This window comes from Plectropomus leopardus, chromosome 20 (assembly GCF_008729295.1).
Source record: "Plectropomus leopardus isolate mb chromosome 20, YSFRI_Pleo_2.0, whole genome shotgun sequence".
NCBI classification, from domain to species: Eukaryota; Metazoa; Chordata; class Actinopteri; order Perciformes; family Serranidae; genus Plectropomus; species Plectropomus leopardus.
In genome coordinates, this window is record NC_056482.1 from 17,498,978 (window position 1) to 17,526,971 (window position 27,994).

Genomic DNA, 27,994 nt, shown 5'->3' on the forward strand with positions numbered 1-27,994 from the left:
GTATTTCCAGTGAGACCAGATTTCAGATTTTGCTTTTGCTTCATTTATTACAAATTTTCCAGTGTGGGGCTGACAAGGTTATAGATGTACAATGCTAAATCTGTGGAGAAGTACTATAGTTATACTGATAGTATAACTATCAGGGTTAAAGGGTCCCCACCAGGGAGAGGTCCACTCATTCTAAGACAAAATAAAAAATAAATGCACACTAGACCTTGTAGATAAAAGCATCCACCAAATTACATGTGATCAAACGGCTTATTATCAGAATGAAATGAGAGGCAGATTGATCTAATCCCCAGACAGCTCACAGAACAGCTGGATCAGCTCGCTCCTAACCAGAGGTGGATCCCATTAATGGCGATACTGCTTATTCATGATCAATACCTACCCTAATTGATCACAGGCCTGATGTATGACACAAAGGTGGTTTTAACACATTAGTATTCAAACGACACATAGTGCAACCTGCAGAGCCAGCAGATAGAGCCATATCAGCGATGTAGATTTATACGGTCTGGCACAGACCAGAGGTCTTTGAAGTGTTGGAGATCCTGTTTTATCTTTCTCTCCACTTGAAACAGAGAGAGGGGGAGACTCACTGATGCTTTAGTGCTAATGCATAATATCACTCACTCGCAAACCACAAGAACCCGCTGATACAGTGGGCCCATGTTGTTGACTTACTTTAATTTCCTCAAGGAATTCAGCAGCTCACACTCTCAGACTTTTCCATTTTATACTTCTGCATTTTTCAAGTGTGTTTTCTTCCTCGAGGACCTCAGTGGTATTTGAGGACAAATGCGGTACAGAGGCGAGGTGTTGATGGAGGTGGAATAGCCTTTGCCATGCAGAGTGTTTGCTGTACACTCGCCCCAACAGGAGATCAATAGCTGTACAATAAGCAGCAAATGGGTGCAGAAGGAATGACAGTTGCTCTTTATTTGCTATGGAAATCAATGTCTCCCAGGCGATGAGAGCGCGGCAAACACGCCGCTACTGATCTCCCAGTTCTTGCCCTGCACACCACAGACTGGAGACAGAGAAAGACCCGAACTGCTGTCTGTCAATTCCAACACTGTCACAACGGACCGTCCCAGCAGCCCTCGACAGCGGACTCCTTCAGAGGTAAGACCAGTGGTGGAATGTAATTTAGTGCATTTACTCAAGTACTGTACTTAATTTAAAAAAAAAATCAGGGAGCCTGTACATTACTTTGATGATTTCTTTCCTGTCACTTTATACTTATACTCCACTACATTTCAGAGAGAAATATTTTACTGTTTGCTTCATTACAATTATGTGAATGCTTTAGTTTCTTTACAGATTAAGATTTTGCATGAAAAACATAAGAAGAGTTTATAAAATAACTTTGTTTTGTGAGAAATTAAATTACTAAACAGTTTATAAAAGTACAGTTGCAATCATTAATCAACTAATCACTCAACTGACAGAAAATCAGTTGCCAAATATTTCAATAAATAACTCTTGGTCTTTCTTTCTATCTTTCTTTCTTTTTTAAATAATTTTGAGTTTTGTAGGTGTTTTTTTGCTTAAATTAATTTTGCTGGGGGTTATTTAAATTATTTTTTGGGTGTTTTTGAAATTGTATTTTTTAAACATTTTTGAGTGTTTTGGTTGTTTTTATTCTTTTTTTAAATATATTTTTTATTTTTTTCTGGTGTTTTTTTCTTCTATTGTTTTAAATAGGTTTTGTCTCATTTAGGTCAAGAAAAAAGCATATATTGCCTCGATTTAAGATATTTCATCTTACATAGATTAGAATTTTTGTAGTGATATATTTATTTTTGGTTCTCTATCTATAGATGGAGGATGAGGCCAGCCCATCACCCAGGTCCAAGCCTCGCTACACAGGCCAGGTCCGCCTTTGCACTGCCCGATACAGGTGAATAAGATAAGTTTCAGTATTATGTTGATTTTATTACACATAATCATTTTAAGTTTACTAACTAAATGCATCTTCATTTGCATATGAATGAAAAAAAGGAACTGTTTCTCTTTTCAGTTATAACCCTTTTGATGGACCAAACGAGCATCCTGAGGCAGAACTCCCCCTTGTGGCCGGAAAGTATCTGTATGTGTATGGAAACATGGATGACGATGGCTTCTATGAAGGTGAGAAGTAGAACGAGACTCTGTGATGATATGGGAAATAATTATCAGCATTAACTGGAAAGTGTAGGCAGGCACTAAAATGAAAAATGTCTGAAGAAAATATTGCAGACTAGAGATCAAAGATTACAGTACAGCAGGAGGTGCTGTTTGTTGCTTTTCAAGTCTGTGATTTAGCCTGAGTCCCTGTCTGCTGTTGTAGCAGAGAATGCTTGACAGTCACAACAAGCATGTGCATCATCCCGTATTAATTACCTCACAGTGAGACAAAATGCCAAGATGTGTGTCAGCTCACAGTTATCCCCCAGTGATTTTTTTTCTATTAACTGTATTTGATTTGTCATCTTAATCTCATCAACATCCTTTTAAAATGACCATGTCATATACTGTACATGTATACATTAATGTACCATGACATGTTTTTTTCACTCTACAGCAGTGATAGTCAACTTATGGGCCATCAGCCAAATCGGGCCCCTGATATAGTGCTAGGTGCCCCCCAACCATTTTCTAATTCACATTGAAAATAAATTGATTAGAATCTTTTTTCTACTTTTAATGTAATTACTGTGTCAGAGTGCATTTTTCAATAAATAAAAAGTGCCAGGGGAAGAACCTGAATGTCCTCAAATCCTGCACTCCTGGTTACACCATACCTATTTGAGGCTATTGGCCCCCTGTCATTTTGCAAAAGTGGCCCCTGGGCAAATGAAATTGAGTATCCCTGCTCTAATGTATATTTTGTTGACTTTATAGTGTGACAGACATGACATTACATCATAATCGAACCTTAATGTAAAATGACAATATTGCTGATGTAATCATTATTGTAAACACTGCGACAAATGTGGCTCCTCTTATGTTACATCACAGCAGCAGCATCTGTCACCATCATACTGTGAATATGTCAAATCCCTGCTGGTTATCCTCACCTTGTGACCTTCTCTTTGTCACTGCAGTGTCAATCTTTATTTGGCTCCTGTTGCCATGACTCTCAAGACTGTTACCTTTGAGATATCCAGTATTTTGCAGTTCTTTTTGACTGATCCACTTTAATTTTTGTCACAAAAGATTTTGCCCTATTTTTTGTTTGCTTTGAGAGCTCACATAATACAGTTGTGAGAACTAAATCATACAGCAAGTATTCAAACTATTATGAACAGTGGCACTCCCAGAAATTTGTCATAGGGGTGGTCAAATGGATCCACTGAAAGTCTTGGGGTGGCATACCAAAACCAAAGGCCATAACTGAATTTTAAGAATTTTGTCACCAAACTATGTCAATATAACAGTTAAAGAATCGCATACTGATATAACTAAATTTCTTACTTTACAATTAATAACAAATAACAAGTTAACATTTTGAGTTCCACAACAATCCTCTTTTACTGCGTTATGAATCTTTAAATGTGTTAGGTTGGCAGTTCCCAATTAGGCTGAGGTCCAAAAGTGGGTTGCAGGTCCATTCTGAATGGACTGCAGTGTGAGGTGCCCTTTCCTGTTGTAGAGTGACTCAGTAACAGGCAGCTACTGAACAGAGACAGCAAATTCGCTTGATGGCCTAAAGATCAAGCTCAAGAAGGTTTATTGCCATTTCAAAACATGAGGTAAATGAAAGCAGTGAAATAGGGCACCAAAATCTAAATCAGTGGAAGCAACAAATAAATACAATGAAATAAATCAATAGAATCTAAAGCTAAGCAAAGATAAAAACAATACAAATTTAACAGTGCAAATGAGTGTTAATGAATATAAGTATAAATAAGCATGTATGATGCTAATGATATATTAGACTGTGTGAATCTTGAAGTAATGACAAAGGAGAAATCTGAACGCCATGGCTGGACCATTTGGGAACCAGTTAGGAAATTTATGGGTCATCAGATAGGCTGGTTGTCCTTTTTCTTAAAAGACAAATGTGCAGCTTTATTTTAAAGGAGTGAAGAACAAAATATTTTTTGTGATCAAACCCTCTCACATTTAAAACCCACTTTCATTCCAATAACTTGAGGTGAGAGTTTGAGGGACTGCGAGAATGGCCATGCCAGTAGTTTCCTCAACAAAATTTAGCCTAACTTTCGAGTGTTAGTTAGCCTGCTTCCCGACAAGCTATGCCTACATCATTGGTACCAGTGGATCCCTTCATTTGTCTGGTTTCAGAAGATACCACTAGCTTTGGTTTAAAAAGCATGGCATAGCCTCTTAAATACAGTTATATTGTATAATTAATTTCACCAGGGGGTATCAGTTTGGGGCTTGTAACTGTATCAGGTGTTCCATTGCCCCCACTACTCTCCCTTAGGTGTGCCACTGGTTATGACCCACCCTTGTATCAGTGTGTGTAATTGTTCATTTGTTACTTTGAAATGATTCATTTTCCCTGTAGGTTTTGGCTACAGCTGTTATGTAAGACTACTCGGTCAGTGCCCCAGTGTCACCAAGAAAAAAATATCCTGTACACTTTTTCTAACTGGTGATTGGAGTGATTCTCCATCTAATCTCTTTAGAATTATGAAGGCTTCTCCATCGGAGGCAATCCTAATCCCCCTGACTAGCAATCCTGCAGACAGTGCAGCCCGCTACAGACACAGTAGTAGTCAGCTGCAGTGATTCATTAGCTGTGGGTGGTGAGATTGCATGGCATCGTGGAGGAGCCTTGTATTTACCACACAGGAGGGAGACTCGGGCTGCAGACCAAGCTGTTGTCAAGATGGGACCTTGGTCCCTTTTAGCTTGATGACTAATCCAGAGGCTTAATCACGAGCATGCACAACAACACACACACTCTCAGTAGCACAAATACGCAGACACACACAGATGGTCTTAAGGTCTCCCCGGCCTCATTGTGAAAAGGGACTGAAGGACAAGATGATCGAGAGCTTTTTTCAAGACAAACTTCTTCCCTTTGGGAAAAAAAAACTTTGCATTGGCCACAGCATCTACATGCTCAGGGGTGTTCCTGGAAATGTTTAAAAGCAGTGAACTAGAGTTCAAGTTCTTTGAAATGTTTTCCCATTTCTGTGTTTAATGGAAAGACTATAAAAGTAAGCATCAGAGGAGCCGTGGTAAATCTTACATCTTAGGGAATAGGACATACTGTATGTTTACATATCTACCACCTCTCACTCACTGACTCATTCCCACCCTGCAAGCAAAGTAGCTCTCACTGATGATTAAGTGTATTCAAGTTGCTGCTTTACTTTTTCTCTTTGTCATGTAAGGAGCCTTTTGTGAAGCCTAATTTTAATACTTGCATGAAGTATCACAGAGGAACTCTTACCCTTTCCTATAGGGACAGTTGTTAAAGAGATACTTCAGATTTTTTTGAAGTGTGGTTGTGTGACGAATTTATCCATAGTCACTGGATTACATACAGTAGATGTCAGTCAGCATGTAGGCTTGAGTCCAGCACAGAATCTAAGCAATGTATTGCTGTGGATGCAACAAAACATATTTTAGCCATCTTAGATAATGGACAACCTATAGAAATTTATATCATTTAAGTTTAAATGACTGGACATTAGCAAGAAAAAGGCTTGGTAGAGGAGCAGCTCTCGGTCCAAGTTGGGTCAACCTCGCCCTGATACTGGCTCTCCTCCGTCTCCTCGCCCGGTGCTTTCGGTTTCCTTTCTCTCCTCTGGTCTGACTGGCTGCTCTGCATATGCTGTTGGTGGGGATCTTCTCGCGGGCTGCTGCATTCAGTCCAAAGCCCATACAACTTTTCCAGATGTTGATAAGTGCTCGTAGCCATGGTGTTGAAAAAATAGAAAAGTATAACAAAAAAGTAGCAAAGATTTAAGGAGCTACAGGCTGCTGCATCTACATGCGCTGCGGACTTCATAGCTACAATGATGACAGGAAATTGAAAGTGATCTTTTTTTGAGGTTGGACTTTTTTTTACGTGGCTAAACTATGTTTTTAATTATGTTTGTTCATGAAAATGAAAAAAAAGAATGAGGGACAATGTTGAATTATTTATCTCAGACACCTTTCTCTTCATGTTTCTCTGTGTCACAGGAGAGCTGTTGGATGGCCAGCGAGGACTTGTTCCTTCCAACTTTGTGGAATTTGTCCAGGACAAAGAAAAACTAGCGATTCAGGCCGGGGAGGGAGGGGAAGACATGGGCCCACTGGACCACATGCCCCTGGCCTTGCCGGCAGTGGATGGAGGTGCCGCCCAGGATGGCTTCCTGGGCTCATCTAACGCCTTGGTTCCCTGTAGCAATGGGACAGGGGGGCCCCTGGACCCTGAGGACCTGGCTGAAGACGTCGTGCCTTATCCCCGAAAGATCAACTTGATCAAGCAGTTGGCACGGAGCGTCATTGTGGCCTGGGAGCCTCCACTTGTGCCTTTGGGCTGGGGGAACATCTCTGGCTACAATGTGTTGGTAGACGGGGAGCTTCGTGCCAGTATAGTGTACGGCGGCCGGACCAAGTGTTTGCTGGAGAAGCTGGACCTGGACGGCTGTGTCCATCGGGTGTCGGTGCAGAGCGTCACAGACCGGGGCTTGTCGGATGAGCTGCGCTGCACCTTGCTGGTGGGAGCCAACGTGGTGGTGGCCCCGTGTGGCCTCCGGGTGGACGACATCCAGCGCGACACTGCCGAGCTCTCCTGGTTGCCTAGCAACAGTAACTATGGTCACACTGTGTTCCTGGATGGGGCAGAGCATGCAGTGGTAAAACCGGGAAGGTATAGACTGCGCTTCATCAACCTGAAGCCCCTGACAGTGTACAAAGTGACGGTGTTGGCACAGCCGCACCAGGTGCCATGGCAACTGCCGCTGGAGCAGAGAGAGAGGAAAGAAGCTGGTGTGGAGTTTTGCACACAGGCTGCAGGTCAGTAAAGCTCTTTTCTATACAGAGAGAAACAGTATCAATAAAATATGCATAGCTCCATAGCAGATGATAGTTTTTATGGTCTTGATGAAAAACAGCAGTACACACAACTCCAAAAATCTGAGACAATGTACAGAGGTGCACGGTTGTGCAATTAGAACAGTGGCACTGCCAGAAAACGTCACTTTTTTAATATGGGCAACAATTCATAGAAACAGACGTGTTTCAACTAAAGAGCCATCATCAGGGAGACAAAACAAGCTACTTTTCACAGCTCCCCGATAAGGATCCTCCATAATTTTTAAATAATTTTTCCTCATATGCTTTCCATCCTTATAATATGTATTTGGGTATCCTTTGTTCCTCTTAGGACTTTTGCAATGTCTTTTTTGTATGGCTGTCAAATGATTAATAGTTTTAAATACTATTGAACACTGAATTTAAATGGTTAATGGCGAATGATCACAGATTGCATGTTTGCAATTCCATTGAAATTTTTGTTTCAAAAGTTTGGAAGTCATTATTGACAAGGTAAAGCTATTCTTACCAGACTGTCTCAATTGGGAATCAAATTACACCATTTGCACTTTTCAGTAGTTCCAGTTTAGTTGCTTTCTCTGATTCATAAAGGTCCTGAATGCGTGAAATTGCTGTTTCCCATGATGGTAAGAAAAGCTGGGTATCACTGGATTCCTTAGGTTTAGATTCTATATAAATATTTTGTAGATATATTTATATTTTCTAACACTTTTCAATTCTCTTTTGAATAACTCAAACCATTTGGGTTGACAGTGTCATATAGTTTTTAAATTGTTTCTCTAATATATGCTATGTGTCTCCCATTTTCGTCTCAGAAAGAATTGTGTATTTTTAGCCCTCAGATAACGTAGAGCGTTTTTTCAAGCTGCAACTCTTGTTATCATTTTCTCCTATAAGGGTCATACACATTATATATGAACAGTATGTATAGATATTACTTTATTGGGTTCTAATTTTTATGTATGCACATTAAGTTATTAATCATTGTTGATTGTTAGCTATAGCTCCTTATTTTCAGTGTTTTTTGCTACATGTCTCTAGTCCTGTTTTTTTACACCTCAAGGTGTGACGTCGGCTGCTGCTGTTCTTATTGATTGTTATGCGCACTCCTACTATTTGGGAGAGGCCAATATTGGGCGTTTTATTCATTCACAGGTGGATCCTATTATTCAATTATGTATTCTTTGTCCTGATTGTGGTTTGAATCTCACCTGTTTATATATAAGTTGCCACTTGTGCCCATCTCTATGCATTTTTGCCCACATTAGATCAGTGAAATTTTCTGAGTCTCTATGTTCTAATTGTTCTTAGTATTTTTTCTCTTTTTATGTTTTTAAACAATCTCAGAGACAGATGGAGATGACAGACTGCTACTACTATGTTTATTTCATTTTACTGTAATGTCAGCTGAGTTATGTAACATATCAATGTTAAGGTTGTTGGATAAGTAGAGTGCAGCATTGCCTTACTATGCCATTGTTGTGTATTGTATTTTGTCTAGGTCCAACACCATATTGCAGAACAGGTCAGAATGAAACATCAGTCCTGGGCTGGGTTTCCAAAATGTCTGAGCACTAACTGATTTTCTTCTGTTGCAAACCAATGAGCAGAGATGACATTAGTGCTATGATACTTTTGGAAGAGGGTTGTGGTCATGAAACTGAGAATAATTCAATCAATTAAGGCAATATGAGCAAAATGGCATTTATAACACATTTATCTCCAATTTGTCATTCATGCATTTATTGAAATTTAAATACACTTTTTTAAAACCAAATTCAAATGCAATTTTGCCCATGTTTGCCTTCTGCACTATGCATATCACTAATTGGAGAACAGCCATGCATCACACAATACAACCAGTTATTATTGCGATGAGTCATTTCCTCAGCCTATAGCCTAGCCTGTAGTAACCAGTGCTATATAAAGCAGTGCCTCCCCACTGCTCACTGAAATGACCATTTTGTATGAGTGCGCATTTGCCTCTGCTTGAATGCAGTTGTGCATGTTTTATCCAGTGATCCAGGAGGAGTGGAAGAATGGGCTGTAGTTAGTCTCTCTGGATTGTGTCCTGCATGTGGAGACAGCAGTGGCTTCTCTCAGGAGGCCCAGAGGCCCACATTGTTTTGTTTTACCTTTACCTGCATTGTTTCATGTCACAAAGAGCAGGCAGCACTAGACCAAGGGAGTTTACACCAAATTTGATTTTGCAAAAATACTATACTAGCCTATGTGTAACAGGGAGAGGGGGTGGTGCAAATTGGGGCAGGCATGTTAACTAATTTCTTAAGCACTGGGGGAATTATATATTGTGTATTTATTTTTATTTTGGCTTAGAGTAGGGACATACAACTTTAAATGGTTGTGTTTATTTTTGATGTGTAGGCTTTGTTAATTATGTTGGTTTTGTGGGGTAGGATGGGTGGCTGTTGTGCACCCATACTTTGCTGAAGTACACACAGCTTGTGTGATGATGGTGCCATTAGTAAGGAGTATGGATGTTTGTTTCAAATACCTGTAATTAAGTGTTTATTTTTTAAGAGAAAAAAGATGTGAAATATACAGCAGCCTTTCCTTTTCGTGCTTAATTGCCTGAGTGAGCTTTGGCACTGTATTTCAAAGTGCTATCCATTTAGAGGTGGCGAAATTAGAATGTTTTGTGATGTAAATGTCTATTTTATTTTTCGGCTGTCTGTCTGCTTTGCTGACCGTAAAACAAAAACCACCCGCCCTCCTCTTAATAAAGAACAGTCCCTTATAGAGTATCTTATAGGCCCTGTTAAACATGTTAGTGTACCTCCATGAAAACTTTAATGGTATTTTATAAAAGCAGCACACTATGACTCGCAATGTCCCATTATCACAAGCATGAACTGTGTATCTCCACAAGTTATAAATAAGATGTTATGTAATCCTTTCACATATTTAAATATGCAGGACAAATAATGAATGAACCCAGTTTGTTGTTTCCCGAATCCTCCCACCACCACCTCACCCCCTCTCCCGTATGTGAGCATTTCTGTGCATGGTCATGTGTGTACCAATCTGTGCATTTGATGAATGTTTCACACACCCTTACGTCTTGTTTTTGTATTACTGATATTAAAAATCTTTTTACATTTGTTTCTTCCTTACACCTATCCTCTCACCTCCCAGGGCCTCCCCAGCCCCCCCAGGATGTACAGGTGCTCTGTGGGCAGGCTCCAGGCGTCCTACAGGTCCGCTGGAAGCCCCCCATCCTCTCTCCCTCGGGCACATCTAATGGGGCAAATGTTGTTGGCTATGCAGTCTGCACTAAAGGACAGAGGGTGAGTTAGCAAGCGTGACTATATGCTCTGTTAAAGGGTTTCATGAGGTTGAGTCTCGGGTTAAAGGCATCATTCATGATAAGAGGGAAACCTCTGAACAGTGTCTTGCATAGTACAATCACATTATGGGATCCATATTTCAAATGCATACATGCAGTGAACTGATACACTATGTAAAACACTGTGAGCTGTTAATCATATATAATCCAGTTGAAACATGAGAACATACATCACAGATGGGATATAGCAGCCTTTGTTGTTGAGTAGAGAATTATGCCATCAGTGCTCTCTGTGCACACACTAGTGCCACCTGCTTGTGATTCATGTTAAGTGCAAGACTCTTAATCTGGAGCCTCTTGGACAGGTCTCTCACTCCCTCTGTTGACTGCAAAAGTAAATCAACACAGTATTTTGAAACTTTGACAGCACAATGTTTTCTAACTTATTGTGTGCTTCATATACTATTTTGATCAGAAAAAACAGAATGCTAATGACTTTCTTATCTCAGCATTGGAGTCTTATGTCATTCCTACACTAGAACAGTGGTTCGAGGTGGGTCAGGGTCCAAAACTGGGTCAAGGGTCCATCCCGAATCGACTTCAAGTGACTCATGGACATGTCAAATTTGTTTTTAAAAAAAAGAAAAGAAGAAAAAAACAGTTTATTTTAAAGTATAGTACATTTCCAACACAGAGCTTTTATTTTGAAGTGCCTTTTTCTTTTATTCTTGCAGTATGTTTTATTTATCTGTGTTTATCTACCCATGTTTATTTGTCTGAAGTAATCAGCTTTTGGGATAGCAGTAAGATCCCAAACCTTTTAATGACTTATAAGTTAAGACTTATAAGTCTGCACAATTTCTGAATTTTGTCTCATTGATCAAAGTCAAGTCTCATTAGTCTATTTGTTTTTTTCTCAGATGTGTCTCACTTCTGAGAAGCCTATGAGCACGGCAAAAGAACTCCTGCTGATTTATTCATTTGCTCTTTATTTCTGCTAAGAGGGTAGTGGAGAAATAAATCAGAATTTAGTAATCTCCAAATAAGAACCTTATTTTTATCAGACTGTTGTAAGCAACAAAATTTTTAGGGCTGTACCCGACTTAGAATTATGCCAGTTGAATCAGATTTGATTGTTCAATACGAATGTTCAACGATTTGTTTTTTTTCCCACACAAAGTTATTATAAGTCTGAATGGGCTCAGTGGGACTTTAAGTGTGACAGCGGCATTCACATCAACAAGCTAACAGCACCAACGATGGATCGCAAATGCGCAACAACAAATTTTGCTGCCACTAGATATCAACAAAAGCCAGAGACTGTATCCTATTAACTTGCTGTGAGCTGTAAATTCAACACTTCTTCACCAGCACAGAGGGTCTCTCTTTCCCTCTGTGCTGCTGCCTGCATGTCTGAAGCTGCAAAGAGTAGCATGTAGGTCAAGAGCACTCACTTCACAGCAAAATCTGGGGACCTAAAATGTCCCGAGAAGTACATTGTACAGAAAAAAACGACTGCTGGATTTGAAGCAGTCTCAGTCGAATGAGGGTCTCCAACTGATGATTTGAACCTTCGACTCTTAAGGGGCAGCCCAAAAAATTTCCCTTGGGATGTGCTTTAGTTGTTGTAAAAAATGATCATGCAGCTCTTGCTAATGTTGACATCTCATTTTCTCCTGTTAAATGCAGATAGCGGAGGTGTTGTTCCCAATGGCAGACTATGTGACTGTCGAGCTGACAAGGATTCAGTGCCTGGAGGCCAGGGAGGTCATCGTCAGGACGCTATCATTACAGGGAGAATCCCACGACTCCCAAGTCGCCGTCATTCCAAACAACCTCCTCGTGCCTCTACCTGCAATTCCCCTGCCACCACCAATGCACCCCCATGCAGGCCCTCCTCCCCACCCCCACACTCAACCCCACCTCCAATCCCCTCACCTTCCTCATGCCACACCCCAGCTTCCCGCTCCAACCCAGGCACACGGACAACCACTCCCACAACATCCTCCTCACCCTCAGCCCCATCCCAGACTCCCTCACCCAGGCGGACCCCTGCAACCCCAGCTTCGACCCCCACATCCTCAACCGCTACACCTTCAGCCTCGTCCTCCCCACCAAGGTCCCAGGCCCCAGCACCGACTGCCTCTGCTGCCCCACCCCCAACACCACCCTATACCTCAGAGACCAGTATGTGCCAGAGACCTGGATGCCAAAGAGCACGCGGCCCAACACGGGGGAGCTATTCCACCTGGCCAGCCTGGCTGGGACCCCCAACGTTCTCCCTCCTCCCAGCCTCCAGTGCCAATGCAAGGCCACACCCTTGAGGCCCCTCCCCCTCCCAATCCACGCTCCCCTTCCCCACAGAGGATCCTCCCGCAGCCCAGAGGCACACTTATCCCGGACACCGTGGCCAAAGCAATCGCCCGAGAAGCAGCGCAGAGGGTGGCAGCAGAGAGTGGCAAGGTCCGATGAAAATGAAAATGCTAAATTAGTCACGATTTCAGCATGACAATAAATTCTAAATTTTATTTGGATTTAAAAACATTGGATATGCAGCCACCTATTGATTGAAGGATATTTAACCTTCTATGACTTGTCAGTCACTTACATCGCTTTCCATGCACGTTTTCAGGGGGACCGGAGGCAAGGCAGATACGGAGAGCAGGGTCGTACATTTCACCAGCATCACTCTGATGAAGAAGAGGAAGATGAGGAAGGGTTTGCACGCGGCCGTCGGAGAGGACCTTCAGTCGATGAGTTCCTCAGAGGCTCTGAGCTTGGGAGGCCGGTAAGAACTGATTTGTGACGAATCTTTTACTTGTATGTGTTCTTCAACGGACAACCTCTTGCGGGTGTGTATGTTTGGACATGTGTGTGTGTGCATGCATGTTTGGGTGGTTGCATGCATACACTCCTTTGCCCTTGTCTCTGTGTGTGTTCCTGTGTGTGTTTGCCAATCCATGTGCGTTTGGTGTGTGCATGTGTTTATGTATGTATGTATGTATGTATGTATGTGGACTTAAACAACTGCGTCTGTGTGTTTGTGTTTTGTGTTTGTGTGTGTGACTGCCAAAAGCCTCACTATAGTCACAATGAAGATTATCACAGCGAAAGCAGCCGGGGCTCTGACCTGTCTGACATCATGGAAGAGGATGAGGAGGAGCTGTACTCTGAGATGCAGCTGGAAGAGGGACGTCGACGCAACTCGCACAACACACCCAAGGTGCAGTTCTTTGCACTTATTCTAAACCCAAGAGTCATAAGCACCCAAATTTATTATTATTATTTAGCGAACTGCACAGGCACAGATACTTCAATTGAGACTGCTGCCTTAAATGCATTTAATGTGTTTTTAGTGTGTGTGCTGAGTTCAGTTCAAATTTATAGAAAAAGAGAAAACACATTGGGTTTCAGCACCATGGAGAGAACAGATACCCCTTTTCCACCAACATGGAACGGGTTTCTTTCCAGTTTATGCACCTTATTTTGAACCACTCAGAGAATTTCAACCAAAACTAAACTGTAAAGTAAATAGTGGGTTTCCTTGACCAAAAGTGCGAACCAGAACGACATCAGAGGGTGTGTCATATTCTAAAGGTTGGAAAGAGAGGATGGAGTTGCACGTGATAGTCCTCCATGTCTTCTTCTTTTTTTTAACAAGTATTTTTATTAGATTTTATACTGCGTGTATTACAGCAAAAACAAAAACAGAAAACAAATAAGGTATGTAAGGCTGCAGGACGTACTAAAACTGCTAAGACAGGACATCCCATCAAGTGTTTTTTAGGTCTACAATAAATAATCAGGGAATCAAAATGTTACCTGTACAACTGTTTAAATGGTAATGGTCCTAAAGAGAAAAAAAAAGAGAAATAGCAAATGGAAATATACATAATTATGTTGTCATCAAAGCATTAAGACTTTTGTTGCCTTCTCCCCCTCAAGAAATTTCATAAAACGCCCCCATATCCTAACAAACGGAGCATATTTACCCTTAATTATAAATGTAAGTTTTTCAAAGGCAATGTAGTGTGACAGACCTGCAAGCCGGTATTGTAATCCCAGTTTGGTAAGAGATTTCCAGGATTTGGCTATAGGGTGTTTTGCTCATAGTAAACATGTCCTCTTATGGTTATTAGTTGGACCCTGATTGTTTCTGTAATAATGGATGTGTAAAGAGAACTGGACACAGCATTGGACAGTCACTTTCATGAAGGTGCTCAGTGGCACTTTAAAAAAATCCATAAAGTTTGACTTCCAAGACATAAAGTACTCGGATCTTACGCATAAAATCCTGAAAGTGAAACAAGTAATTTTGTAGGAGTGTGAGGTTCTAAAGAATGTATCTATCAATTTGCAGATGTCTCTTTCGCAATAGAAGTATATGGAATAAATATATGGAATCTTTTTGGGCCCCAGGGCATAACAAGATGGACCAGAAATCTGTGGTAACACGGTTTGGCCAAGATGTCAAATTGGCTTCAAAGTCCAGCGTGCTTCTCGGGGCCCCCCCTCTACTGTCTGTTGATGACACATCCTTGATTTAAATTGCTCTGCTCACAGCTGTTGGAAACATGGGCTGGTTCGCTGGATAATGCCAAGGTTCCAAGAATTCGTAACAGAACTGAATCAAGAGCCAGCGCTAATTTGGTGGAAAAGGGGAAAGAGAGAGAAACCTGGGTTTTGATGCTTTCAGGCAGCAAATATCAGTGAAGAGCAACGGTAGTGGAAAATCTTAAAAGTTAAATTGTCCAGTTTAGACCACTGTTGTTGATTTTATTCAGTAAAACTTGCTAAAGCTGCAATCCTTTTTAATTAGCTTTTTTTTTTGAGGTCATACATGGCAGGTAGCAGCAGCCTGTGGTGTGTGGTTCTGGCTTTTAGTAGGATTGGAGGTAATGTGGAGCTGCGGTGGCTACAGCATCACAAAGCTGCACACATCTGCTGTTATATCTGAACGATGGAGCATACAAGATAGAAAGAAACCAGGTTTGAATGTGTTCAGCACCATAGAGAGAAACAAAGATAGACTGGGTGTGAATGTGTTCAGCACCTTGGAGAGAGACACACGGAGAGTCGGTTTGAACAGTTTAGTGCTGTGAGGAGAGACTACACAGTAACCTACGGTAGACAGTGCTTCCCGATACAGCTTTTTATTTTTTTATTTTTACATATTTGAATTCCGTATCAGTATTTGCCTAATTTTGTAATGTTAGAATATCCCACGGGCTTGTGCGTGTCTGAGTGTGCGTCTATGCGTCTGTGTTTCAGTGTGCCTGCCTGTGAGTGCTGCATGATTTTGTTTACATACAATTTGTACGAGTATGTCGACGTGCGTTTTTTTTTTTCTCACACACTGTTTGCGAGTGCGTCCACACATCTGTGTGCAGCTCATGAATGTTTCATGTTTGCGAATGTTTCCTCATTTATGTGCATTTCAGACCAACACTCCTGCTGGAGGACGTCATGACCGGGAGACTGGGAGAAGAATTCATCACGGTGGCTCCCAGCCACAGAGACGACCTCTAATGGTCCCCTCTATTGGTCAGTATGGGCGAGTGGTTAGATAGAACAGAGGGTGTTATATATGATTTTTTTTAATGTTTTCTGTGCCATAGAACAGAAGTGTTTGTTGCTCTGTTTAAACCATCATGAGCTTTTCTGTGTCTCTAGATCACCTCTGTGTCTGTGAACCATGCTCATGCCCTTCACTACCTGAACATTAGTTTGATCTTGCAGAGATTATTTATGATGCAACGAGCTGACACTTCTCTTAAACTGCTGTGCACAGAAGCACGTTCATGCGTTAAAGAAGCATTTCAACCATATAAAGAGTGTCCTCACATAAAACTAGGTCATCTATGCAGTAGAAAGATGCATATACTTTCATAATTGGTGCTACCTGACCAGAAAACAGAGAAAAAAAACAACCACCAGAATGCAATGCATCGTACCAGATCAATAAACACTCCTGCTGGTGGGTGAAGAAATGCATTCACATCTATTTGACACAATAGCAGCCGGCTGGCAAGAAACAATCTTGTATTACAGTAAAAGGAAAAGCTAATTTTTTTCTGAAAACACTTTAGGTTCAAATATGCATCACAGTAACAGAATCTTGGTTTATATTTGATCAGCGCTGCATTGTTTTACCATTTAATCAAAGCCTGTTTGCATTGTGCAGGAAGCTGTGTGGCTTCCTGTTCACAAACTCACCATTACAGCTAAACATGGCACTAAAATGTGTTTCTAAGAACATTTTAGATAAGAAATAGGCAGTTCAGTAACATAATCTTGATTCATATTTGATCAGAACTACCTAGTTTTACCATATGATCTGATTTCAGTTCCAGTTTGAGTGACAGAGAGAGGAGCGGGTAACGCTCTTGATCTTTTATACTCTTTGTCTGCGGTGGCGGCATGGGTGGCCAGCAATTTGAAAATAGTACAACAACAAAAGTACAACCTGTAGTTTGAGCACCTGAGTGCCAGCAAAACACTGGTGGATGATGTGTTTTGTATCAGTTTACCTCATCCAGCAGAGTTTTGCCATGGAAGGAGAAGGGATATTTAGGTGCTGGTTAGATGGAGGGAAGTTTACTACAGTTTATCTACACATACTGCCCACACTGTTTTGATACAAAGGTGGTTGAAAATTGGCAAAATGTCAATCTTTAGTCTACTCTGTTAAAGAAGCTAACAGTCACATAGTGGTTTTCCGTGGATGCTTTCCTGTATGCATTTGTTATTACATAAGAAGCTTTAGGTAGCAACACATATCTTTACTTAACCTTTTGGGAAGGGAATGTTTAGAATTTCATTGTAACCACATCACCCTCTAATTGGTGTTTCCTGTAGAGGTAACCTCTGAGAATAACAGTGAGGGAAACCCCATCACCGAGGATGTTTACTATGGCAGAGTAGCTCGGCACAGGACGTGGTCTTCCCGCAGGCACATGTGCGGCAGCAGGTCTCCCCATGGTATGTGCCTGCAGTCCTGTTTTTTACCACCACAGCATGGCGACAGAAATGCCACCAGCAACTGGCAAACAAGTAGCTGTGGACACTTGCAAGTGCCTGTTTCTCTGTCTCGAATAATAATAGTTATTATTATGCTTCCAGTTGAACAGCATGACTGCACTGCACTGAAATGGCGGACCCATTGGCAAGCCATTCCTGGGGTCCAGGATGAACGTTTCCACAGTTGCAGATGATAAATGATTGATTGACTGCTCAGGGAATGCCTCACTCACTGCACTGAACTCCAGATGCCTGCTAAACCCCCTCCCTTTGTGGTACAACCACACCTACTACTCTTTCAATGAGAGCATTCGTGCATGAAATTTTAAAGAGATATTAGTGGTAGACATTAAAGAATGACTACACATTCACTGCTTTATGTTTCCTTTAGACATTTGAGTTTCTTGAGTTTGAAATATCAGCTGTTGGAAATGCAGTTGTCCCTTTTGCTGGTACCACATAGATACAATTCTGAAACCTTTTGTAGGCTGGCATATGCTCACCTGGGAGCAATGCATTTCACATCATGCTTTTATTTTCAAGCACCAAAATAAAGCTTTGGCCCAATAATATCACACTCTGCTAGCTGGTGCATTTTCCAAATATTGCAAATGCCAAAAGAAAAAAAAGATAGGCTTCCACAATAACCCTGCCATCTCTGCATTAGACATATTGCTGCTACAAGGGTTGGCAAGGTGTGGGAAGTTTAGATTTTGTGTTTTATTCTTATGTGAAGTAAAATTAGACATATGGAGTTGTACCTTTATCTTTAAGTGTATTTTTGCTTTTTTAATTTAGGCTTCTTGTAGCGTGCATGTCAGAGTCTTGAGTGTTTCTGGTATTGTGTCATGTCCATGAATCACTTTATGTCTGTGTATTATTGCACCATGGTTTGTCTTGCTACTCATTTGTCTCTCACTGCATATTCGAAAATAGACGAAAAATATATGAAATATGTGAGCGCGCGTGTGTTAGTGGATGCATGCTACAGTAAATGATTTAAATAGTTGACTGACCACAGATTTCTCCCTGCATGCTGACAGGCGCAATAATGGCTAGATGGGAAAATCAAATTTGTCATGCAATACAACAAATCAATAAGACGTATTAAGATGAACAAATATCCTCTCATTGATTTCCTTTGATTGAAGCATGGCTAAGATGCATTAATATGTAAAAATATGGACTTTCTCATCACAGCAATGGTATATACTGTATACAGCAATAGGTTTTGTCACCAAATGATTTTCAAGTTTTGTTGCGGAGTCATAAAATCTGCATCATTTGTGACCAAACACCGCAAACTTTTACAGAAGACAAACATAAACATTATGTTTGCTTGGTGGCTCTTTCTAGCGATGCAGGATAATGAAATCTGTCTTCAATTTTTTTAGATGGCTACAGGGATCGGGATCGCCGCTCTCCCACGTACTACGATGAGTCCGAGCCTGAGGAGTCCTTCCGGATCTTTGTGGCCCTCTTTGACTACGACCCTCTATCCATGTCCCCCAACCCAGATGCAGCTGATGAGGAGCTGCCTTTCAAAGAGGGGCAGATCATTAGGGTGGGAGTTTAATATTATGACATACAGCATTACAGATTACAGATTATTCTGTCTTCCTCTGTGCATTTGATCTGTTGTTAGGATAAATCTAAATGACAAGGTTCTAGTTGTTTGTTGTATTTTGGCCATGAACAAACAGTATCATGAAATACTCCGTGTCATTAATGGTTACTGCATTAACTGTAGAAATTATTTTCCAACAATTCTAATACAGCTCTCTCAAATGTCATTCCTACATCCTTCACTCCTATATGTTTTTCATGCAAGATTCAAGTGTATAGACCAGTCAAACCAGCTGCACAGGACTTTGTTCATCCTTTAAGCTCTTTTTTTATGGCGAGGAGGAGAAACAAGCTGCAGCTTCAGAAACAAAAGACATTAAAATCCAAAACAAACGCAACAATGGAAACATGCTGCAAAGAAAAAATGAGCTGCAGAAAGCCAAACTACGTATATTAACATGCGTTGCCAATACATAAATGCTGCAAAGTCAAAAACAAATGCAGCAGAAAAATGCTACGTATCCACTCAACTCAACAGGCTGTAGGGGGAGTGTTAAGTGCACTAAATAGCTATTTAACTCTGTTGCTGTTTTATGAAATTGTGAAGAAGTAAGGCCAAATGTAACAAAACATGTACCGTTCTATGTTGCCTCTTTACTCCACTTTTCCTTTTTCCAAAAAACAAACCCAATTTTTTACCTGTTCTCTCTCTCAGGTTGAAAATTAAGCTATTCCACATAGCGCTCCCCCTAGAGGCCTGGAGAACCTCTGTTGTGTTAACTGACTAAACAACATTTTTCAGCAGCATTTTTTTTTCATTCATTCGTGTGTTTTTGAGTTTGAATTGTTTCTGAAAACATTTGTTAATTTATAGCAGCTGATATGTGTAGTTAAAAAATATATATAATTTACAATTTAATGTGAATTGACATTTTAAATGAACCATGTTCATTGGAAAATAAAATATCTACTTCAACTTAAGCATATCTGAAAAAACATGTTAATCACAGGCATGACTGTAACGCTGTCATCTGGTGGTTCCTCACTATAACAGTTGCTATAACATAAGCACTCTATATAATTTGGGAGCACTAGACATCTCACTTTCACTCCGTTGTCTGACAGGTGTACGGTGATAAAGACACAGATGGGTTTTACAGAGGAGAAGTGAGGGGCAGGATGGGGCTGATCCCCTGCAACATGGTGTCCGAGATCCGAGCGGAGGACGAGGAGACCATGGACCAGCTCATCAAACAGGGCTTCCTGCCACTCAGCACCCCTGTGGACAGAATAGGTATTACGCACAACCTGGGCAAACTCACTCTCATGACAAAGTGCAGATGTGTACCAGTTATGGTACAGCTTCAGAATCTAAATCTCTAGACTGTGAATGAAAATACGAGATAAAATCCTTTCTGTTAAATATCCTGTTTTTGCTTCCAGAGCAGAACAGAAGAGGCGTCCGTCGAGATCAAGCCTCGCGGAGGATGGTGGCCCTGTATGACTACGACCCCCGAGAGAGCTCCCCTAATGTTGATGTCGAGGTATCACTCACTACCGAGGGGCCCTCGCTAAACACATATTTACAGATCCAACGTAATGCCGTATTAGAAGATAACTAAACATGAAAAAATGAGGGTGTAGCACATCAAGATGCAGTGGTTTGGATCCCATCCCTGTATGTGCCTCTTCTGTATCTCTGTCTCCTGATAGGCTGAGCTGACCTTCTGTGCTGGTGACATCATGGCTGTTTTTGGAGATATCGATGAAGACGGATTCTATTATGTGAGTGCTGAATTCTCATGTTTGCTTTTCTAATTGACATTTTATTTTTTTGTTTATTTAACTTGTACAAAAACTGACTTAATATAAAGAGGCATGGTTCCCCAAATGTTAAACTACTCCTTTAACATACAGGTCTTTCCATTGTTCTCAGAGTTAGGTTTCAACCGTGGATTCCTGATTTTTGCACACTGACTGATTTCAGACTGGGTGGTGGTTGTTTGCAAACATGAATCCTGTCTCCTAGAAAATGCATGATTATGTAACTAAACTGTTCTGATAAAGACTTTGTGATGACGATGTATTTACTGCCTGAATTATGTTCAGAGACAACATTTCTTTGAGTTGATAAAACACTGAATAGATGGATAGCGGACATACAAAGTGCAGGACTGTGGCAACAGAATCCCGAGTTTGCATCCTTTCTCCTGTGTGTGGTTTAGGCAATAAAAACAATTTAAGATTAGTGAAAGATTGCAATTTAGGTTGAATGTTAATAAAAAAGGGTAATTAATCAAAAATAATGCTGTAGTCACTACAAGTGGATAAGGTATTGCACAATTGGTGGAAACCAAATGAAACGTGTTGTCAGGGAACATTTTGCTGATATGTCCAGGATCAACATTTCCTCATTATGTTAACAGAAAACAGAATTTAAATCAGTTGCATACAAATAATTTGTGGAGATAGGTTGCAAGAACTTTGATTGAAAAAATCAGAAGGTTGTGAAGGATGAGAACAAAAAGAAAAAAATTGATTGAAAGGGACCGGATGCTTCCCTGAAGAGATTCAGATCATTTAGAGCCTAAACAGTGCATATATACAGACATGGGTGATAAATGAAGTTGCATTTGTCTAGCACCTTTCTCGTCTCCTGACTGTGGTGGAAATTACTGTATTTCCATTCAGAGAAATAAACAAATAAAGGATGAAACAAAAGCAGCTGTCTTTTGTATATTTTAATAAGGTGATAAAAGAGAATTGACAGACATAATCTATTTAAGATAAAAGGGCAGAAATCAGACACCTAGAGTGTACTGAGTGACTGACCAAGAAGATTCAGTCACATATTTATAAATGCAAACACAGTGTTAGAAAAATAAGAGAGGTTACCTCCGCTGAGATAAGGTGCACTGGAACAAAGAACATTTGTCTCCTCTGTCCCGCAACAGCATGTTTTCTCACACATGATTGAAACTTCCAAGGATAGTTGGTCAGGTGATTCTTTCTCAAGTTTGTGAGTTTATGAGTTAAATTCTGGTCAATTCAAAAGACACAAATACACACAATTGTACATATGCATACACTCACACACTAATGGTACAGCGTTCAGTATTTTGCCTGAGGATACTTCCACTGTACATGTTGTGTATCCAGTATGAAATACATCATGTTCTTGTGTATGACAGAAATGTCCCCTCATTTCCGTCCTCAGGGTGAGATCAACGGCCACCGCGGTCTGGTTCCCTCTAACTTCCTGGAAGAAGTGCCTGATGACGTGGAGGTGTATCTGACTGATACTCCGTCCCACTACCCCCAGGAAGAGCCTGCCAACCGGCCCCCTGCCAACTCTGCCGCCACCGTCTCAGAGGGCAAACGGGTACATCATCATCGCCGCTCTCAGCGCTAGGCCCTGTGTTCATCCATCCTCCGTCCTCTCTCTTGATTTCCGTCTCTCGCTTCCTCCACTTTGCCGTCTGTGTGCTGTTCATTGTGTGTGTTTGTCCATGTGGTGACAGTGGTGACTCTATACAAACTAACAACTCCCTCCCTTCCCTCTTCCTCGCTCACCCTTTGGAAAAGGGGACAAAATCCAGTGTTAACACCTTTCTGAGTCTCAGAGAAAGGAAGAAGCAAAGCCTGACATGGACAGAGAGGGGATAGACTGTGGGAGCTCTGCAGGTGATTTATGCATGTAGCACTGGTTAAGGAGGACTTGAAAAAGGCTCTACTCATTCCTTACACAAGATAATTTGGTACCTCTTTGCACTGAAACACAAAATCAAATTGTGGATATTGTGTATAATAATAATAAGTGCTTTATTAACACATAACAATGGCTACCCAATGACACTGAAATAACTTATTTGAGAGAAAACTTATGAAAAAGAGAGAAAAGCATGCCTTTTTCAAACTTGATACATTTTATAATAACTTTCTTGGCTCGACTGCTGTGTTTCCTTAAAGAGGCTTTGTTTCTTTATGTATATTGCACACACATCAGATCTATTTTTCAGCCCTGTCGACAGTGGATATGCCATGTTTGCTCTGAGCTCGAGAGACAAAACTAATCTCAGCACTGATACATCCATACTGTATTGTTACGATGGAACAATAAAAAGAAAAAAATTGGATATTAAAAACACTATTTTTTTGCGCTCTGTGTTCATGTGTGTTGGTGTTGTTGACATTGTTGTTGTTTTTTTTAGTTTTTTTTTTTTTTTTTAGTTTTCATAGTGGTGTGGGTTTTAGCGACAGTGACTATGCTGCCACATCTGATTTCTTTTTTGTTTTTCCTCACCCGCTTGGCAAAACAAAACAAACAAACAGAAGAAGATTGTTCATTTCACACCATAAATGGCTCTGTCTGTACAGTAAGTCAGCAACTTGAGATACCAAACTCGTGGCTCTAATGCACACAGCTCGTGATCAAAGCAGAGGCTTTTTAACGGCATGTTGCATTATGGAAGCACTTGTCAAGTGTTTCTGCAATGCTCTTTTTTTACGGTGACGAATCGGATCAACAAAATGTGTATTTTTTGGGGGGTTTGAGATGTTTAAAAGTTTACATAGTTATTTTGAAATATAAGTATGTGAATGATATTGGCCTCACAGTACTGAATACATTTTTGTCATTCAGAAGTGGTAAATTTGTGACGCATAACTGACAATTTGGACAAAATCGAGACTCTTTACACCTAAAATTTTGTGATTTCAAAGTACAAACTACAATCTCGCTGATGATGATTGCAAATGCATAGAAATGTGTCCCGCTGCTGCATTAGATGAGAAGTCTGGTATCTACAGTTGTGTCCCTGGGTGTTGTACTGTATATGACTGTTACTGTATGTTCCCTCATGGCCTACTGATGGTGGACTTCTCCGGCTCTGTGGTGTGCTGATGTCGTACCCAACATTTGATGGCTTCCTCCTCAGTGTTTCTTCTACATATGTACTGTGTGTGTGTGTGTGTGTGTGTGTGTGTGTGTGTTTGTGTGAGTGTAAGAGAGAGAGATTTTAACATCACTAACGTATTTAGATAGATAGATAGATAGATATGCAACTGTAGAAACTGAACTAAAAAGTAGGATCATTCTCTGAATCTATGTGTTTAATGATAGTGCCTATTATTATTTTGGTTAGCAAAGATAGAGAATGCGAATTGCAACCCAATGGTCAGAATAAATGTTGGCACTGTACATTTCTGCAAACCACATTTACACATGCACATTTGCACATTATTATGTTTTGACACTAGTTTTTAAAATTTTAATAATGCTGTGGTCATGTGTAGTTATTTTATGGCACAATAACCCCATCATATTTTGAATTGAAATAACCTGGTTTTGGTTTTCCACAATTACAGCTGGAAATGCTGCAAATGTCTTCTGCAACTTTTTTAACCCATGACTTAACCTTCCATCAGGATTTTTAAAATGGGATTTGATGTGTCCTGAAGGTAGTCTAAAATAGAAATAAAATAAATACACATATAATACAAGAACATACTCACATTTTCATCACTCCATATTACAGGATGAAACCAATCAGTTGTGTTTCCCAATACTAAAACCAAACAACAAACAAGTTGACTCATTGAGTCAGTGGGTCATTTGTTCAGTATGTGTTCAGCCCACTGAGAGTTAGATTAGGAATGTCCTACCCTGTAGAGGTTTCAGACACACAGACAACTCAAACTCAGACGGCTTTACACACCATTTTGTACAAAACAAGCAATGCAGTTTAGAAACTGTCACCATACTGCCTTCAGCATTAAAAGAATACTTCACTGCCTAGATGATCATTTGAATATCAGTTACTCACCCTGTGTTACCCTGAATTCCTGAGGAAATCTTTGGCTTTCTCACATCTCTGCAGTAAAGTAAGAATCCCAAAGTGCAGAAAATTCTTGATGAATTTGAGGCGTAGGGGTCCATGTTTAACAACAGCATAACTATATCAGAAACATTGGTTGCCTCGATCATGTTTGTGTATGACTTCGCTGATTCAGAAATAACTCTTTAAAACACCAAAGTCAGATATTTACACAAACTAGCTAACTCAATGCGACAGTGATAGACCAGCAGCTCCACTGTTCAGTCAGGTAAAGTGACTGTTTTTGTCAATGGAGTCTGGCACTGGAAGAGAGCTTAGATAAGTTTCACTTAAAATTCAGTTCCCTGTGAGAAAGGGCTGTCTGTTTGGGAATAACTGTAGATACAACTGGATGAATGAGACTTGGATTATTCTGCATAGGTTGTGTGGGTTTGTATGTTTTGATATAGTTTTGCTGTTGTTAGACATGGACCTCTATGACCTTAATTCATCAAGAATTTTCTCCGTTTTTGGATGCATTGTTCTCTGGAGACGTGCAAAAAAGACAGTTTTGTTCATCAATTCAGTGTAACGGGGTGAGGAATTGATAAAACAAATTGCCATTTGGGAGATGAAGTATTCCTTTAAGGTGGAGTTTGAGTAGGAGCACAGACAGACAGACAGATAAAGGCCTTTTGTCTGCAGTGTGAAAGTGCTGCTTCGTTTGTAATACGCTGCCCCATGCTTCCATACCTCCCCATCGCTTCTCTCCTCAGGTCACCACAGAAACCACAGACACGGTTGACAATGACGCCACACCTGTCCGAGCGCCATCCCCGATTGTTCGGCCCCTCCTCCCAGGCACCATGAGACCCCTCAGCCCTACGAGGGGCCCCCACATCCCAGTAGAGCCTCGGGACCCCCGGGACCAAGATCTGGCAAACAAGAAGAAGAAAGGACTACTTTCAAAGGGGAAGAAACTCCTGAAGAGACTCTCCCCTGTGAAGTAAAAGAAAAAAGCATACATGTTCAGTACGTGCACATGCTGGGCTCTGTATATTGCATCCATACAATCAACTCTGATCCAACTACAGATGACAGAGAGGATGTGAGTTTTGCCTCCTGGACTGCGTGAGCCTATTTCAATATAACCACAATTATTCATGTATGGTGATGGATACAAATCAAGTAAATTATGTACAGTGCAGTGCCAAAATCACGAGAGAGAGGTCACCTGCAGACACAAAAACATATTACTGTGATGTATTTTAAATCAACGGATGACTAAAAAAAAAAAAAAAAAAACAAAACTAGGATTTTCATGACATGTGTTTTTTTTATCATTATTCAAAAAAACTATACATTTATTTTAGCTGTGAAAACAAATATGGTTTTTTTTTTCTCAGCAAAAGAAAACAAAACAAAACGTTTTTTGTGGAGTATTGATGTCACTACTAGGAAACAGAGACCATACTCCGCTAAGAAAATCTCAAATAGACTACACTGTTATTGAGGCATTCTGTGAAGTAATGCTGGCTGCTAACACAAAGGCTTTATTCAGTGCAATATCATAGAGAGGCGGTAGCATAAGTGGGAAGAAAGGAAACATTTCCACTTGTACCTGTGATTTCAGCAGGGTGGAGTTTTTCTGTGATGAAACAACAGATTGGCAACAGGGCATTATTGTCGGAGACACCGGGCGAGCTTAGCTGTCTCAGTGGCCTTTATGAAAACAATATGAGCGTGACATTCCTCATTTGATTACAAGGTTGATTTAAACCAGGTTTATTTTTTGTTTTATGATGGGTCGCTTGTGCTTTTTCTGAAAATGAAATAAGAGCCGAAATGTTTGTTGTCGTCGCTGTCAAACTGTCATGAAACGCCTAGTTCAAGACAAAATTTTGTGTCTGTCTTCCTATTGCACAAAGATGGGTGTTTTGATTGGTTAAAGATTTGTGTGCCTGCGTGTATGTGTGTGTATGTGTGTGTGTGAGGCAGTATGTGATGCATTCATGTTTTGCACCTTTTATGTTTCTTGTTCACTTTTGCTTTGTTTTTTTTTTGAAGGAGAGGCCATGTAGTTTTTGGTCCTGTGATTTAGTGATGTGCTGCTACCTCCATTGCTTGTGCACTGTTCAGTTTCGTTGTCTCATGTTGATATGGAGGGCCATGTTTAACACCTCATAGAAATTACAAATCAAACATGTCACAGTGTGTTTGTTCACTGGTTCTGTTCCATCTACCTGAGGTCTGTGGAGAGAAACTTAGTTAACGATTTGTGTCTTGTTTACGCTCTGAATGACATAAGGACTATACCATAACATATTACACAGCTTCTACAGTTCAAAGGGATCTGATACAGAACATGTTTTTACTTTATTCCTATTGATAATTCAACATTTTATGAATTAAGCACATTTACTGAAAGCCTGAGACATTAATCAGTAATGCCAATATAGTGTCGTCACGCCAATTAGTCTGCTGACTCACTGAATGTTTCATAAATTTAACCGAGTCTTCTAAAACAAACAAATCTATTTGCATAATGCCACTAAAAGATTTGCACCAGAAAATGTTATCAGATCAGTGGAAACTGCTTAATAGCCTGCAGGCTGCCACATTGACTTTTAACTCATTTATTGTCAATGTTAAAAGCTTTTTAGCACAAGACAGATGAAGTGAGACAATACAACTGAATCTGAATCAACGTCTGAATCAACTGTTGTGTTGCTGTTACCTTAAAATGAATCATTTATATCTACATAGTCAGCAGGTCCTCTCTTATGGAGATCGCCATGTTGTGCTGCCATGTTACTACAGTAGCCCAGAATGGTAAAACCAAACACTGGCTCGAGATAAGGCCATTCATGATTTTGTGTTTTTTGTGTTTTTGCATTGGCCACCATAGTTAGCAGCCCCTCTATAATGACAGCATCGTGAAAACACAGATTTTTAAAGTGTAACTGCTTTTTAAAGTGTTTGTCCAGTTTAAATCACTAGATCTGATTGTTCTGGAGACCTCACTTAAGACCTCCTGAACATCCATAAAGTTTTATGAGAAAAAAAGGTGAGCACGCATTAGTATGTATTGGCTAGCAGCCCATGTTTGACCTTAATCCAATTTTAAGTTATCTGTGAAAAAAGGTAGGCAGACATTAGCAGGTGCTAGGCTAATGGCCCGTCTCCGACATGCCAAACAGGGTCATGAAAACAGTGATTTGTAACTTGAAATAAATTATTTATTGTATTTAGTGATTTAAATCACAGAGAAGAGACC

General features: G+C 40.4%; 1 protein-coding gene across 2 annotated transcripts in view; it reads left to right on the forward strand.

The window, feature by feature from the left end:
* Positions 1–25,923, forward strand: part of rimbp2a (RIMS binding protein 2a) — an 86,082-nt gene extending 60,159 nt beyond the window's left edge. Inside the window, exons 9-25 of one of the 2 annotated variants that reach the window (XM_042510000.1) lie at positions 971–1,128; positions 1,827–1,906; positions 2,027–2,136; positions 6,151–6,969; positions 8,510–8,533; positions 10,165–10,316; positions 12,005–12,778; positions 12,948–13,103; positions 13,392–13,538; positions 15,757–15,859; positions 17,174–17,296; positions 18,730–18,899; positions 20,027–20,195; positions 20,345–20,445; positions 20,615–20,686; positions 22,119–22,283; positions 25,494–25,923. In XM_042510000.1, coding sequence (XP_042365934.1) covers positions 971–1,128; positions 1,827–1,906; positions 2,027–2,136; positions 6,151–6,969; positions 8,510–8,533; positions 10,165–10,316; positions 12,005–12,778; positions 12,948–13,103; positions 13,392–13,538; positions 15,757–15,859; positions 17,174–17,296; positions 18,730–18,899; positions 20,027–20,195; positions 20,345–20,445; positions 20,615–20,686; positions 22,119–22,283; positions 25,494–25,727 — 3,557 coding nt within the window. In that variant the 3' untranslated portion in view covers positions 25,728–25,923. The remainder of the gene's footprint in view (positions 1–970; positions 1,129–1,826; positions 1,907–2,026; positions 2,137–6,150; positions 6,970–8,509; positions 8,534–10,164; positions 10,317–12,004; positions 12,779–12,947; positions 13,104–13,391; positions 13,539–15,756; positions 15,860–17,173; positions 17,297–18,729; positions 18,900–20,026; positions 20,196–20,344; positions 20,446–20,614; positions 20,687–22,118; positions 22,284–25,493) is intronic. The other variant, XM_042510001.1, reaches the window with a different exon arrangement.
* The last annotated feature ends 2,071 nt before the right edge of the window (positions 25,924–27,994 follow it).